We start from the raw sequence: 13,919 nt of genomic DNA on the forward strand, positions 1-13,919 counted from the left end.
ACACCACACTATTAGATACACCACAACACCACCACACTATTAGATACACCACACCACCACCACACTATTAGATACACCACAACACCACCACACTATTAGATACACCACAACACCACCACACTATTAGATACACCACAACACCACCACACTATTAGATACACCACAACAACACCACACTATTAGATACACAACAACAACACCACACTATTAGATACACCACAACACCACCACACTATTAGATACACCACAACACCACCACACTATTAGATACACCACTACACTATTAGATACACCACAACACCACCACACTATTAGATACACAACAACAACACCACACTATTAGATTCACCACAACACCACCACACTATTAGATACACCACAACACCACCACACTATTAGATACACCACTACACTATTAGATACACCACAACACCACCACACTATTCGATACACCACACCACCACCACACTATTAGATACACCACAACAACACCACACTATTAGATACACCACAACACCACCACACTATTAGATACACCACAACACCACCACACTATTAGATACACCACACCACCACCACACTATTAGATACACCACTACACTATTAGATACACCACAACACCACCACACTATTAGATACACAACAACAACACCACACTATTAGATTCACCACAACACCACCACACTATTAGATACACCACAACACCACCACACTATTAGATACACCACTACACTATTAGATACACCACAACACCACCACACTATTCGATACACCACACCACCACCACACTATTAGATACACCACAACAACACCACACTATTAGATACACCACAACACCACCACACTATTAGATACACCACAACACCACCACACTATTAGATACACCACACCACCACCACACTATTAGATACACCACTACACTATTAGATACACCACAACACCACCACACTATTAGATACACCACAACACCACCACACTATTCGATACACCACTACACTAGATACACCACAACACCACCACACTATTAGATACACCACAACACCACCACACTATTAGATTCACCACAACAACACCACACTATTAGATTCACCACAACACCACCACACTATTAGATACACCACAACAACACCACACTATTAGATACACCACAACAACACCACCACACTATTAGATACACCACAACACCACCACACTATTAGATTCACCACAACAATACCACACTATTAGATTCACCACAACACCACCACACTATTAGATACACCACAACACCACCACACTATTAGATTCACCACAACAACACCACACTATTAGATACACCACAACACCCCACACTATTAGATACACCACAACAACACCACACTATTAGATACACCACAACAACACCACACTATTAGATACACCACAACACCACCACACTATTAGATTCACCACAACAACACCACACTATTAGATACACCACAACAACACCACACTATTAGATACACCACAACACCACCACACTATTAGATACACCACAACAACACCACACTATTAGATACACCACAACAACACCACACTATTAGATTCACCACAACACCACACTATTAGATTCACCACAACACCACACTATTAGATACACCACAACACCACCACACTATTAGATACACCACAACACCACCACACTATTAGATACACCACAACAACACCACACTATTAGATTCACCACAACACCACCACACTATTAGATTCACCACTACACTATTAGATACACCACAACAACACCACACTATTAGATACACTGCATCGAGGTACGACTACACCACAACACCACACACCACTACAGTATGTAACTTTAGTAGAAGTAGTACATTAGTAGTAGCAGTAGAAGTAGTAGTAGTAGTAGCAATAGTAGTATTAATAGCAGTAGTAGTAGTAGTAGTAGTAGTAGTACATTAGTAGTAGCAGTAGTAGTAGTAGTACATTAGTAGTAGCAGTAGAAGTAGTAGTAGTAGTAGTAGTAATGGTGATAGTAGTAGCAGTAGTAGTAGTAGTAGTAGCAATAGTAGTATTAATAGCAGTAGTAGTAGTAGTAATAATAATAGTAGTAGTAATAGTATGCAGACATAATAAAAATATAGAGAAATAAACAATGTGTTTTATCTGTGTGTGTTTTATCTGTGTGTGTGTATGTATCTGCGTATGTGTGTTTGTATTGGTGTGTGTGTGTGTATCGGTGTGTGCGTGTGTGTGTATCGGTGTGTGTGTATCGGTGTGTGTGTATCGGTGTGTGTGTGTGTGTCCGTCCAGGTGCGGTCCGGCCAGCTGATGAAGCAGCAGGAGCGTCTGCTGCGGGACATGGAGGAGGCGGTGTCTCGGCGGGAGAGCGTGGCGGTGAGGGCCGAGGCCCAGGGACGCTCCGCCCGCCGGCCGCCCACACACGCCCACCTCCACGCCACCCTGCACGGCCTGCGCAGGAACATCCAGGACATGCACAAGGTAGGGAGGGCCGCGCGTACGAACGCGTGTGTTCATACTGTATGTGTGTTCATACTGTACGCGTGTGTGTCTGTGTGTGTTCATACTCTGTGTGTGTGTTCATACTGTACGTATGTGTGTTCATACCACATGTGTGTGTATTCATACTGTATGTATGTGTGTGTTCATACCTGTACTGTACGTGTGTGTGGGTTCATACTGTACATGTACAGTATGTGTGTGTGTTCATACTGTACGTGTGTGTGTTCATACTGTACATATGTGTGTTCATACTGTACGTGTGTGTGTTAATGCTGTAAGTGTGTGTGTGCGCGTGTTAATGCTGTACGTGTGTGCGCGTGCGTGTGTTAATGCTGTACGCGTGTGTGTGCGCGTGTGTTAATGCTGTACGTGTGTGTGTGCGCGTGTGTGTGTTAATGCTGTACGTGTGTGCGCGTGCGTGTGTTAATGCTGTACGTGTGTGTGTGCGCGTGTGTGTGTTAATGCTGTACGTGTGTGTGTGTGTGTGTGTGCGCGTGCGTGTGTTAATGCTGTACGTGTGTGTGTGCGCGTGCGTGTGTTAATGCTGTACGTGTGTGTGTGTGTGTGTGTGTGTGTGTCTGGCCAGCAAGCGGACGAGTGTGACCAGGTGCTGCAGGAGCTGAGGGAGGGCCAGGTCAGTGTGAGCAGCAGCCTGAGGGAGAATCAGCTGCAGCTGGAGGAGCTCCACGGCGCCAGCACCGTCCTCACCTCCGACCTCCACAGCCGGCAGGACGCCAAGGACAGGGTGGGACACACATTTCAATATCTTCAATTGTGTTCACATTTGACCAAAAACATCCTTGAACCCAAGCAATAATAGATGCACATGCTTTGGGAATCTCAATAACAGAGGTTTTCAGTCTGTGATTACAGGAAGCAGCGTCTCCTCCATATATGGCGACTGCCTACTGCAAACATCAAACAGTATTTTGCCACGGCCTCTCCGCTTTTTGGCTTGGGCATTCCTGCCATCAGCAGGCCCCTCACAACAAGTCTGCAGACATTAGCTAGGCTTCCAAATATAAACACCAGCAACCAAGTTGTATAATGACATCTTTGAGCAGTTGGTACTTTAAAACCTTGGTAAGGAATACTTGCAGACTGCGATCAGACTTGCATCCTAAAATGGTGACTTCTCTACTGTCCTCATCAACAACAACATCTGGTGTATTAACAAACACACACACAGCCATCTCTGCCAGTGTCGGACGATTAGTTGATCTATCATTCCAGTGTCTGTTTACCTACCTGTCCATCCATCTATTCATGCGTCCATCCATTCATCCGTCCATCAAACCCTCTTCTCACCCTCCCCCCTCTCCAGAACCTCGCCCGTCTGGTCTCCCTCCAGAGCCGGGCCAAGCAGCTGCAGGCGGTGCGCGACGGCCGCTACGCCGCCCTCACCGCGGGGGGCCCCGAGGCCCTGGGGCCGGCCCTACAGCGCCAGGAGGACCGCCTCCACGCCATGGCCGTCACCCTGCACCGCGTCGCCCAGGAGCTCCCCCAGCACCAGGGGGCGCTGCGCCGCCTCCGCCTCCGCCTGGACGCCCGGCCGGACACGCCTCCGGCGCTGGAGAGCCAGTGAGGACGGCGGTGGGCGGCGGGGACCGGTTGGGATAGGACAGCGGAATAAAGGGCGGAGGGAGCACAGGGGGGAGAGAGAGAGAAACAGAGGGAGAGGAGAGGAGGAGAGGTGCTAAGGGAGGGGGACGGGTGAACAGAAGAGGATGAGGAGGAGGAGGAAAGAAGGTGTATTAGAGGGATTAGTGGAGGGGAGTATTAAAGGGATGAGCTGGATTCTCTTTTTTCTCAATTTTGATATGAGAAGTTGATATACAATAAACACATTGCTGCGTCCTGCCAGGCTGTAATAATAGCAGTGGGTAAACTAAATAAACGAGTATCTGTGTCAACAACCAAGCTGGACATTCAAGACGTGTTATTACTGAAAGCGCCAAATCAAAGCTCTAGCTAAAAAAGGGAAATATGCAAGATATTGCACCGAGACAGACAAGCAAAATAATTCCACGCCTATCGGAGGTTGTTGCCTGGTTCCCTTACAATAAAAAGCCATCATCCTCTTATTCAGGAATTCTCTCTAGTGTTTGTTGTCATTGTAAATCAGTAACTCCACACCTTTGTGTTTCCCTATTCAACCCTATGTAACCTAATCTAGTTTTCTAATAAGATTATCCTTATCTGAGGCTATTCCTGGAGTCTCTTTGTCAGGAAGAGAGGCCACTTCTGGGGTCTTACCCGTCACTACTGTATGTCCAGGACCCTTGACTAGAGGATAAACAGACAGGGTAGACCAAAGAGGTTTGTTTAGACCCTTAAGCCTTACAAGGAGAAGAGGAAGAAGCCTATCAATTTTGTCATCTACTCTTTAGTTACTGTTGAGTGGTGGCAGTTGGTGATTCTAAAATATCCACACGTCGTAAACTGCTGCTACTCCTACAGTTTTAACAATTCATACACATATTGTACATCAAAACGCTTTTTTCGCTGTCACATTCAAATATCTAAGCGATGCTGAAATATTTGTTTCAAATGCTCAAGGAGCAAACCTTTTGCATACCTGTAAATCGACAGGTACATTGGAGGCCAGGTGCCAACAGTAATGAAACACAAAGCTTAGCTGGGTTTGGAATCGCTCACTCGTTCCCTCACTCCCTATTCCCTATATAGGGTTCACCCATGGAGGTATAATATAACTGGAGACGAAAATGGCTGCCTATTCATTTCAATGAAAGTTGCTCACCGGCGCATGAAGCCATTTGACGTAGTGGCCAAAGCCCGGTATTGCAAGTCACGTGACGGCATGCGGCCCAAGACCCTTATTTCCCATGGTTTGTGGATTATGATAGATAGGGCTAGAAAAGGAAAACAAAATTTTTCTCGGTATCATTCAGCATCAGAGACCAATCTAATCAATAGAAACTTTTAATTCAATGGGGTTTTGTTTGTTTTTGAAGCCACCAATACCTGTATCGAGCCATTTGAAACATGTGCTGTGCACGAGCCTCGGGGACGCTGGTCGCGCGTTCAAGAGTCCTGCGAACTCGGGAAAGCAGGTCACCATAGGAAGACCCGCCCTACTCTGCCTCTGATTGGATAGTTTTAAGGATGTCATGCAATGACGTCGGCTAACATTTGCTATGCTTTTAGCAATGAAGCTGCTATGATCAAGCTAATCATAGATATGAACGTATGTCTATGATGCAAATGATCATGACATGTGGTTACTTTAGGACATCGTTGGAAAAGATCTAGAGGGTAAGTGGGTCAATGTTGAATAACTTCTTTTTCTTTATATTAACATCAACAATATTGATAGGCTAGGGAGCTATGCTAACGGTAGCTAATGCTAACGGCTTAGGGTTAACGTTAGTTAATGCTAACGTTATGTTCGGAGGTCTCAGATGTATTTCAATTTTAACATAATGTTGAGCATGATCAATGTGACATTGTTCATACATTGATTACAGTCTGTAATCGTGTCTGGCATTATTTAGCTATAGTGGGCTGATGCTACTATAGCATTTGCCACATTATACATCAAATTAATCAAGCATAGTTAGTGTTATTACCTGAAGGCATTATTACCATTGCAAGTAAGCATGCCATGTATATGCCATGCCTGGAAATCAAATTAATAGTGTAATTCCTTCCCATCATAGCTCATTGTACACTGATATAATCATTCTCCTTGCCTTTGCTAATACTCATCTCTTTTATCAAACTTTGTGCAGAATTCATGATTTCATTGAAAGTAAAAACTATAGCTAAAACTAACGCCTGCCCCCAGTAATCCTCCCGGTAGCTACTGTAGTTTCCCCGGACGGAACCTGCAAAGACGACGCCCGGGGGAACTGACGAAGACGTCGCCGGAGAGAGACGCCTGCAGCCCAGCTACCCACAACCCCCCACTCCTGGGAGCACCGAACCACTTAGGATGTCCCACCCACCTTGTGGTACGATTCCTTCCTAAATTAGTGGCGTGTCCTAAGGTCCCCCCCTACAGTTGGTCTTCAGGTAAATTGATTTCAGCTGGGTCACCCTACCTGCAGACCCGTTTCCAGAATGAAATGCCAGGGGGGGCATTCAATGTGTTAGGGGGGGGGCACACACAAATTGTTTGGGTGCTTTTAAGCCCGTTTTAAGTCGTTTTTCAGCCAGATATAGAGGGATATCTCATTTCTCATTGTTATTCTAAGTTCTCACCGACACCTACCTCTGTGTGTTTTTGACATAAGTCTATATCTATCTATCTGTCTGTCTGTCTGTCTGTCTACCTTACCATTACCATATCTTTGGAATGTCTTCTCACTGCTCTGAATTCATCAAAACTGTCAAAATAAGTTGATTGCTGTTATATGGAGAATATGCAAAAACATTTTTGTAAAACCTTTTTAAATAAAAATAACACTAAACGTATCAAGTCCATCATAAGTGATTCAAAGTACTGTACATGCAAAAGGACATCCCTGTTGTGCAAACAAATAAACAAGTTTTCCCCAAAAGAAAATTGCAGCTTATGAAACTAGAATCTTCAGCCTTATTTGACGAGTCACTTAACCAGCCAACTCTCCTCTCCAGTGGGGTGACCTGAGAACCTAAACCCTGGGTGGATAATTGTCTTGGTAAAGTTAAAACACAAAAAACGATTGTAATTACTAAAATGTTTTTATCAAGGCAACTAAGTCCTGGCGTCTGGTGGGTCCTAGAACCGGGTAAGTCTGGACAATTTTGGGAGGGATGCGCTTTCAAAGCATGCCCTTATGGGAGGTTACACAGCACCAGAAGGGCGCTGAGCATTGGCATTTTCTATGTAAAAAACATCCAGAAACAACCAAGCTTTTAGGGACACACTAAATAAACTACAGAGCCATTATATGACAACAATGGCCAAGCACCACGAAGAGGAATGACAGAACGATAAAATACACCCCCTTAGAGCACTCAATAGCCTACTCCCTCACTAATCAGTGTTTAGGCTACTACTAGCCTACTAGGCCTTAGCCCACCGCTCCAGGAAGCAAAGTTAACGATCTCGAGTGCCGATTAAATCTAGGCAAAGCAAAACGCACAGCCATAACAACTGGTAATTAATCACAAAAGACCTACCTTATATCGTAACCCAAACTCGTTTAATCCACTTCATTTTGTAATCAATTTTCAACAAATAGCCTACTCAAGATCTCCGTTTTCAATGTTCCTTGATGCTGCCAGTATATAGCTAAAGTGGGTAACGTGATTGACCAATAGGTGATGTGAATGACGGGACAGTCATGCCAAGTTGTTGCATCATTTTACCTGGCCTACAATGTTAAGTGAATAACGAGCTAGTAAGACCGGTGTCAACGGACCGTAACGTGGACTGTATTTTCATGAGGACTGTAGGGGGCAACGGAGCACTACCAAAATGCTAAACACGGATGAAAATGAAGCGATATGGCAGAATACAAGACGCATTTAAGTCAAAAACAGTCTGAAAGTCAATTTTCGTGCCTCCTTTCACTGAAAGAAAGCGCACAAATCAAGTTTTATTTGGATTTGTATGGGTAAGCCAAGGAGCAATCGCCACTACTTCTGAATCTTCTGACATCCACTAATAATTCATCCCATGTATGCAAGTTTTTGCACTAGTATGTCGTTAACATTACCAAAAATGGCCGCACGGAATGAATGATCTGCCCTACTCTGCCTGGGATTGGCTAATATGGTGCCTTCCTTGGTTGAGATTGGTCAGGTTTTAGTTCGATTGGTTAAAGTATATCAGGGTAAGCCAATCAGATGCAGAATAGCCCGGGGTCATTCCGTCATCACAGAAGCTGAATCCCAATCTGAGTGCGCAAACCGCACTTGCGGCCCCTCGCACTTGTGGCCTGAGGCCTGAGCACTTAATTGACGTCAGCTGGAAGGGCCAGAGGGTGCAGGGCCGTGAATTAAATGGGACAGCACTTCCAGTTTCGCTCAATGCCCCTCCCACTTCGTTTTCATTGGCTGCCGCGTTCCTCCGACGCAGAGGCTGCTCTGACGCTCCCTTCAGCTCTGCAAATTGACCGATTGACGTCTGTTTTAATTTAATAATAATTAAAAAATTATGTTGGGTGGGATATGTTTGCAGCATGTGGATTTCAAGATAAATGTTGTGTTATCTGCAAATGTCATCATTTATGTGTGATGCACTCGGATCATGACTCGGATGCACTCAAGCATTGTGTCACATGAGACGCGGTGGGCTGTGGGTATTTTCTGCTCCTTAGTCCGTGAAATTGCGGACTTTCGGTAAGTGCGGTTAAAATGCGCAAAATGGCGGCAGTGGCGCACTTGTGGACCTAGCGATTCCGTTTTGGGACTACCCTGAGCCCTTGTGGACTTAGCGGGAACGCGCACTTTCGCCTAAGTGCGCGATTTGGGATTCAGCTAGAGAGTACGTCTTTCGAGTTTCGTTCAGGGCGGGCCCAGCTGATTCAGTGGGCGGGCCTGGCCCCCAAATGCCCGCCCTTGGAGACGGGACTGCCTACCTGCTACACAAGGGTGCCAAAGTCCAATTTTGGCTGCTGAACGTCAAGCTTCACATCACTGCATGTCAGAAAAGGCAAGAGCTAATTAGCTCCAACCAAACGCCTCCCGGGTTCCTCCTGTCCCCTCTCCCCCCCTCATAATGAGCAGAAGTATCTGTGAACGGGGAACGCTGTGAGGCCTGAGAGGGCGATGCCAACGCTGTCCCCTACGCTGGCCACCGCCATGGCAAACTCCCTCTGTCTGTCCCCAGTCTGCAGACAGAGGGGGAGACAGAGAGGGGTGGGGTCAGACACAAACACACCCAAGTGTGCGCACACATACACGCCTTAAATGAAATGCAAAGTCATATGCATGCATGTAGATCACCCGAAGACAGCCAGCCAGACGGACAGCCAGCCAGACGGACAACACAGACAAGACGGACAACCAGACGAGTCAGGTCAGTCAATCAGACAGATATACTGTACACAGACAGACGGACCTCCTTGCTGATGAAGTAGAAGGTGTTGATGTAGGCGGCTCCTCCCAGCAGCCCCTCGTAGAGGACGACCCCGAACACCAGCCAGCCGCTGGGCAGGAACTGGTAGAACACAGCCAGGAGCAGCAACAGAGCATTCACACACTGGGAGAGAGAGAGGAGAGAGAGGGACAGGGGAGAGAGAGGAGAGAGAGAGGGACAGGGGAGAGAGAGGGACAGGGGAGAGAGAGGAGAGAGAGGGACAGGGGAGAGAGTTGGAGAGAGAGGGACAGGGGAGAGAGAGGGACAGGGGAGAGAGTCGGAGAGAGAGGGACAGGGGAGAGAGAGGAGAGGGGGGGACAGGGGAGAGAGAGGAGAGAGAGGGACAGGGGAGAGAGAGGAGAGAGAGGGACAGGGGAGAGAGGGGGACAGGGGAGAGAGAGGAGAGAGGGACAGGGGAGAGAGAGGGACAGAGGAGAGAGAGGGACAGAGGAGAGAGAGGGACAGGGGAGAGAGAGGAGAGAGAGGGACAGGGGAGAGAGAGGAGAGAGAGGGACAGGGGAGAGAGAGGAGAGAGAGGGACAGGGGAGAGAGTTGGAGAGAGAGGGACAGGGGAGAGAGAGGAGAGAGAGGGACAGAGGAGAGAGAGGGACAGGGGAGAGAGAGGAGAGAGAGGGACAGGGGAGAGAGAAGAGAGAGAGGGACAGAGGAGACAGAGGGACAGGGGAGAAGGTGAAAGAGAGGGAGACGGGGGAGGAGGAGAGAGGGATGGGAGGGACAGCGGAGAGGGTGGAGGAGAGGGAGAATGGGACGGAGGGAGACAGGTGGGAGAGGGTGGAGGAGAGAAGGAGAATGGGAGGAGGGAGAGAGAGGGAGAATGGGAGGAAAGAAGGAGAATGGGGGAGAGAGAGGGAGGGAGAGAGAGGGGAGGGGGGAGAGAGAAGGCGAATAGGAGGGAGAATGCAAACACTTTGTGTTTATAAGTGACAATAAACCTAATGAAATCCATTTTGATTCGATGTTGCAACACTCCGTCCAAGGGGTTGAATACTTGTTTATAGACTAACTGACATCACTATGGATGTCCATTCACCTGCAGCAGAGAGAGAGCCCAAATCCTCCTGATCTTCACACAGCAGAGGGAGGAACGAGAGACCAACACCCCCACCTGGTACAGCGTCTGGTACCTACACACACACACACACACACACACCGCAAAACACAACCATCAAATCAAAATGTATTTATAGAGCACGTTTAAAACGACAGCAGTTGACCAAAGTGCTGTACAAAGGTAGGTCCTAGATAAAAACATTTCACAACAAAACAAGGAAATTACAGCAAACAATACAGACATTGAACATGAGCAAGGCTTGAGCACAGACCGGTTAAAACGCCAGGGAGAAAAGGAGGTTTTTAGGGAGGATTTTAAAAACTCAAGGGTCTGGGAGGATCTAATATGAAGGGGCAGGCTGTTCCATAGCATGGGGGCAGCCGCCACAAAGGCCCTGTCGCCTCTAGACTCAAGTCTGGTTTTAGGCACCTCCAACAGCAGTTGGTCAGCAGATCTGAAGGCTCTGACTGGGGTGTGGCGATGCAGGAGCTGGGAGAGGTACAGAGGGGCCAGGCCGTTTAGGGTTTTAAAAACCATGAGCAAGAGTTTAAAATCAATGCGAAAGCGGACTGGGAGCCAGTGGAGTGAGGCCAGGACTGGCGTGATGTGGTCATGCTTTTTCTTGCCCGTGAGGAGGTGAGCGGCAGCATTCTGTACAAGCTGTAGGCGGCTGAGGGAAGACTGATCTATGCCAACATACAGAGCGTTACAGTAGTCGAGTCTAGAAGTGATGAAGGCATGGATCACCCTCTCTAGGTCAGTAGCAGAGAGGTAGGGCTTGGTCTTAGCTAGGAGACGCAGTTGAAAAAAGCTTGTCTTTACTACAGCACTGATCTGTTTATCAAATTTAAAATCACTGTCAAAAAACACCCCAAGATTCACAGAGGAACGAATGTTGGAGCTCAAGGGGCCCAGGGCATCGACAGAGCAGGCTGAGGGAGCGAGTCATCCGAAAAGGATGATCTCGGTCTTGGACTCATTAAGATTTAGAAAGTTAGAGTTCATCCAAGACTTGACGTCACTCAGGCAGTCCAGTAATGGCTGCATACAGTCCTTGCCTTTGGACCGTAGGGGCAGATCGATTTAGACATCATCCAAGTTGCAGGAGATTCCGTGCTTTCCAAAAATAGAGCCTAGGGGCAGCATGTAGAGTTCAAATAAGATGGGGCCCAGGATGGAGCCTTGAGGGACTCCACAGGTCAGAGGGGCGGTAGCGGAGAAGAAATGTCCTAACTGCACTGAGAAGCTCTGATCGGTCAGATAGCACTTGAACCAACTCAGGGCAGATCCTGTGATGCCCACAGACTGCTCGAGGCATTGAATCAGGATCACATGGTCCACAGTGTCAAAAGCGTCTGTCAGGTCAAAAAGCATCAGGACGGCAGGACTACCTGAATCAGCAGCTAAAATCAAATCGTTAAAAACTCTCAGCAGGGCAGTTTCAGTGCTGTGTCTCGGTTTGAAGCCAGACTGGAACTTCTCGTGGATGTTGTGCTTGGCTAAGAACGACTGCAGCTGGGTATAGACTACTCACTCCAGAACCTTAAGATAGGAAAGGTAGCTGAGATATGGGCCTAAAGTTTGAGAGAGTGGAGGGGTCAAGATTTTTCTCCATAGACCAACACACTGAGAAGAAGCTTTTGAGAGTCTACGCCGCTTCATTTGACAAAGAAAAATCGTTTCTCCACCGAAGCGTTTCATACTAACCAGCGGTACTGCTCCGCATGAGACAGAAAGAACTCTGGGAAATACAGCAGCTCCATCTAAACGGAAATAACATGGCTGTCAGAGAGGGGCTACATACAGCTGTGGTAACAATGATGCTGTTTAAAATGTACTAACCATGTGTAGAGTTACACGGTATGCAATGTAGTACTGTACCCTTATGGTTCTGCTAGTGGGCCACTCACCAAACCGTGGTTGATGAAGTACTCAGCATAGTAAACCACTACCAAAGGAATGATGAACCCTAGCAGACCCTGGAGAGAAGAGGTGGCATTAAAGGGCTATTCCGCTTGAAAATGGTGCGAGTCTCCTCATACCTTGATTAGGTATGAATCGATTAGGGCTGATTCCTAGTAAGTGACAGGATTATGAATTGATTAGGGTTGATTCCTAAGTGACAGGATTCCTAAGTGGAGAATAAAGTACAGTTATACGATTTGTGGAATATTCCTTTAACCCATAATCACTTAATCTGTAATCTGTAAAAGGAACCAACATTTGTACTTGAGCAGTGTCTCACACACTCACTTTAATGATGTGCAGTTTCTCCAGAAAGGTCAGCGGTCCAGTGGGCTCCTCTGTTACATTCCGAGAGAACAGAACATGACCACCACGGTTATCCAATGACATTATTCATTGGTACGTTATTACAATGCAATTGATTTGATCTAGGGGTGGGTCCAATTAATCGATTAACTCTTCTTGACAGTCAAAGTTGATTTTTGGTAATTAATCGATTTTGTTCTAATTGTGGTCTTTTTTTTCATTCAAATAAACGTTTTGAAGAACATTTTACCTATTATTCAGCAGAAAAGCTTCAAAATATGACAACTAATCAATAACCAATGTAATAATTGACAGACTAATCGACCATCAAAATAGCTAGATATTACTACAGCAGGGTCTAATTTTTCACACTTATGTCTGCAAACCCTCACGCACAAACATCCACGCAGACAGACAGTCGCAGCACACACCTTCAGCACCTTCCTCCTGCTCCTCCTCCTCGCCAGAGCCGTCCATGAGGGGCCGTCTCTCTGGCGACGCCCCGCCCCCGGAGGCCGGAGCAGGCCCCGCCTCCCTGCACCGCCACTGAGGGAACGACGGGGGAAAGGCCAGCAGGGAAAAGTAGCTACGATTCACAGAGAGAGAGAGAGAGAGAGAGAGAGTAGGAGAGAGGGTTAGAGAGAGGAGAGAGACCAGACCCAGAGAGAGAGGTTCATTACTGTTAACTCGCACAGACGCCACATCGATCTTTACAACGAAGAGGCCGAGGCGCCGCCCACCTGATCGCCAAGGCGACAGGAGCCGCCAGCATAAAGAGCAGCGTAGCCCGGGGCGACAGGCCGGCTTGGGTGAGAGCAGAGTAGAGGAGGGCCCCGCCCACGCCTGCACCTCCGGTACCAGAGCCCCAGCCGCCCAACACGTCCCTGAGAGAGAGGGGAAGGGGGAACGTGAGGGAGGGAGGGAGGGAGGGAGGGGTGGACAGGAGGGAGAAAGGGAGGGAGGGGTGGACAGGAGGGAGGGAGGGAGGGGTGGACAGGAGGGAGGGGAGGACAGGAGGGAGGGAGGGGTGGACAGGAGGGAGGGAGGGAG

At 47.5% G+C, this 13,919-nt stretch overlaps 1 protein-coding gene across 1 annotated transcript in view; it reads left to right on the plus strand.

Moving 5' to 3' along the window:
• The window catches only part of ccdc40 (coiled-coil domain 40 molecular ruler complex subunit), a gene marked incomplete at both ends in the record, with an annotated part of 15,389 nt that extends 11,308 nt beyond the window's left edge, over positions 1 to 4,081 (plus strand). Inside the window, 3 exons of the mRNA XM_084441389.1 lie at positions 2,287 to 2,475; positions 3,083 to 3,241; positions 3,821 to 4,081. Coding sequence (XP_084297515.1) covers positions 2,287 to 2,475; positions 3,083 to 3,241; positions 3,821 to 4,081 — 609 coding nt within the window. The remainder of the gene's footprint in view (positions 1 to 2,286; positions 2,476 to 3,082; positions 3,242 to 3,820) is intronic.
• Positions 4,082 to 13,919: the final 9,838 nt, after the last annotated feature.

This window comes from Borostomias antarcticus, assembly GCF_949987555.1.
Source record: "Borostomias antarcticus genome assembly, chromosome: 7".
In the NCBI taxonomy this organism is placed as follows: Eukaryota; Metazoa; Chordata; class Actinopteri; order Stomiiformes; family Stomiidae; genus Borostomias; species Borostomias antarcticus.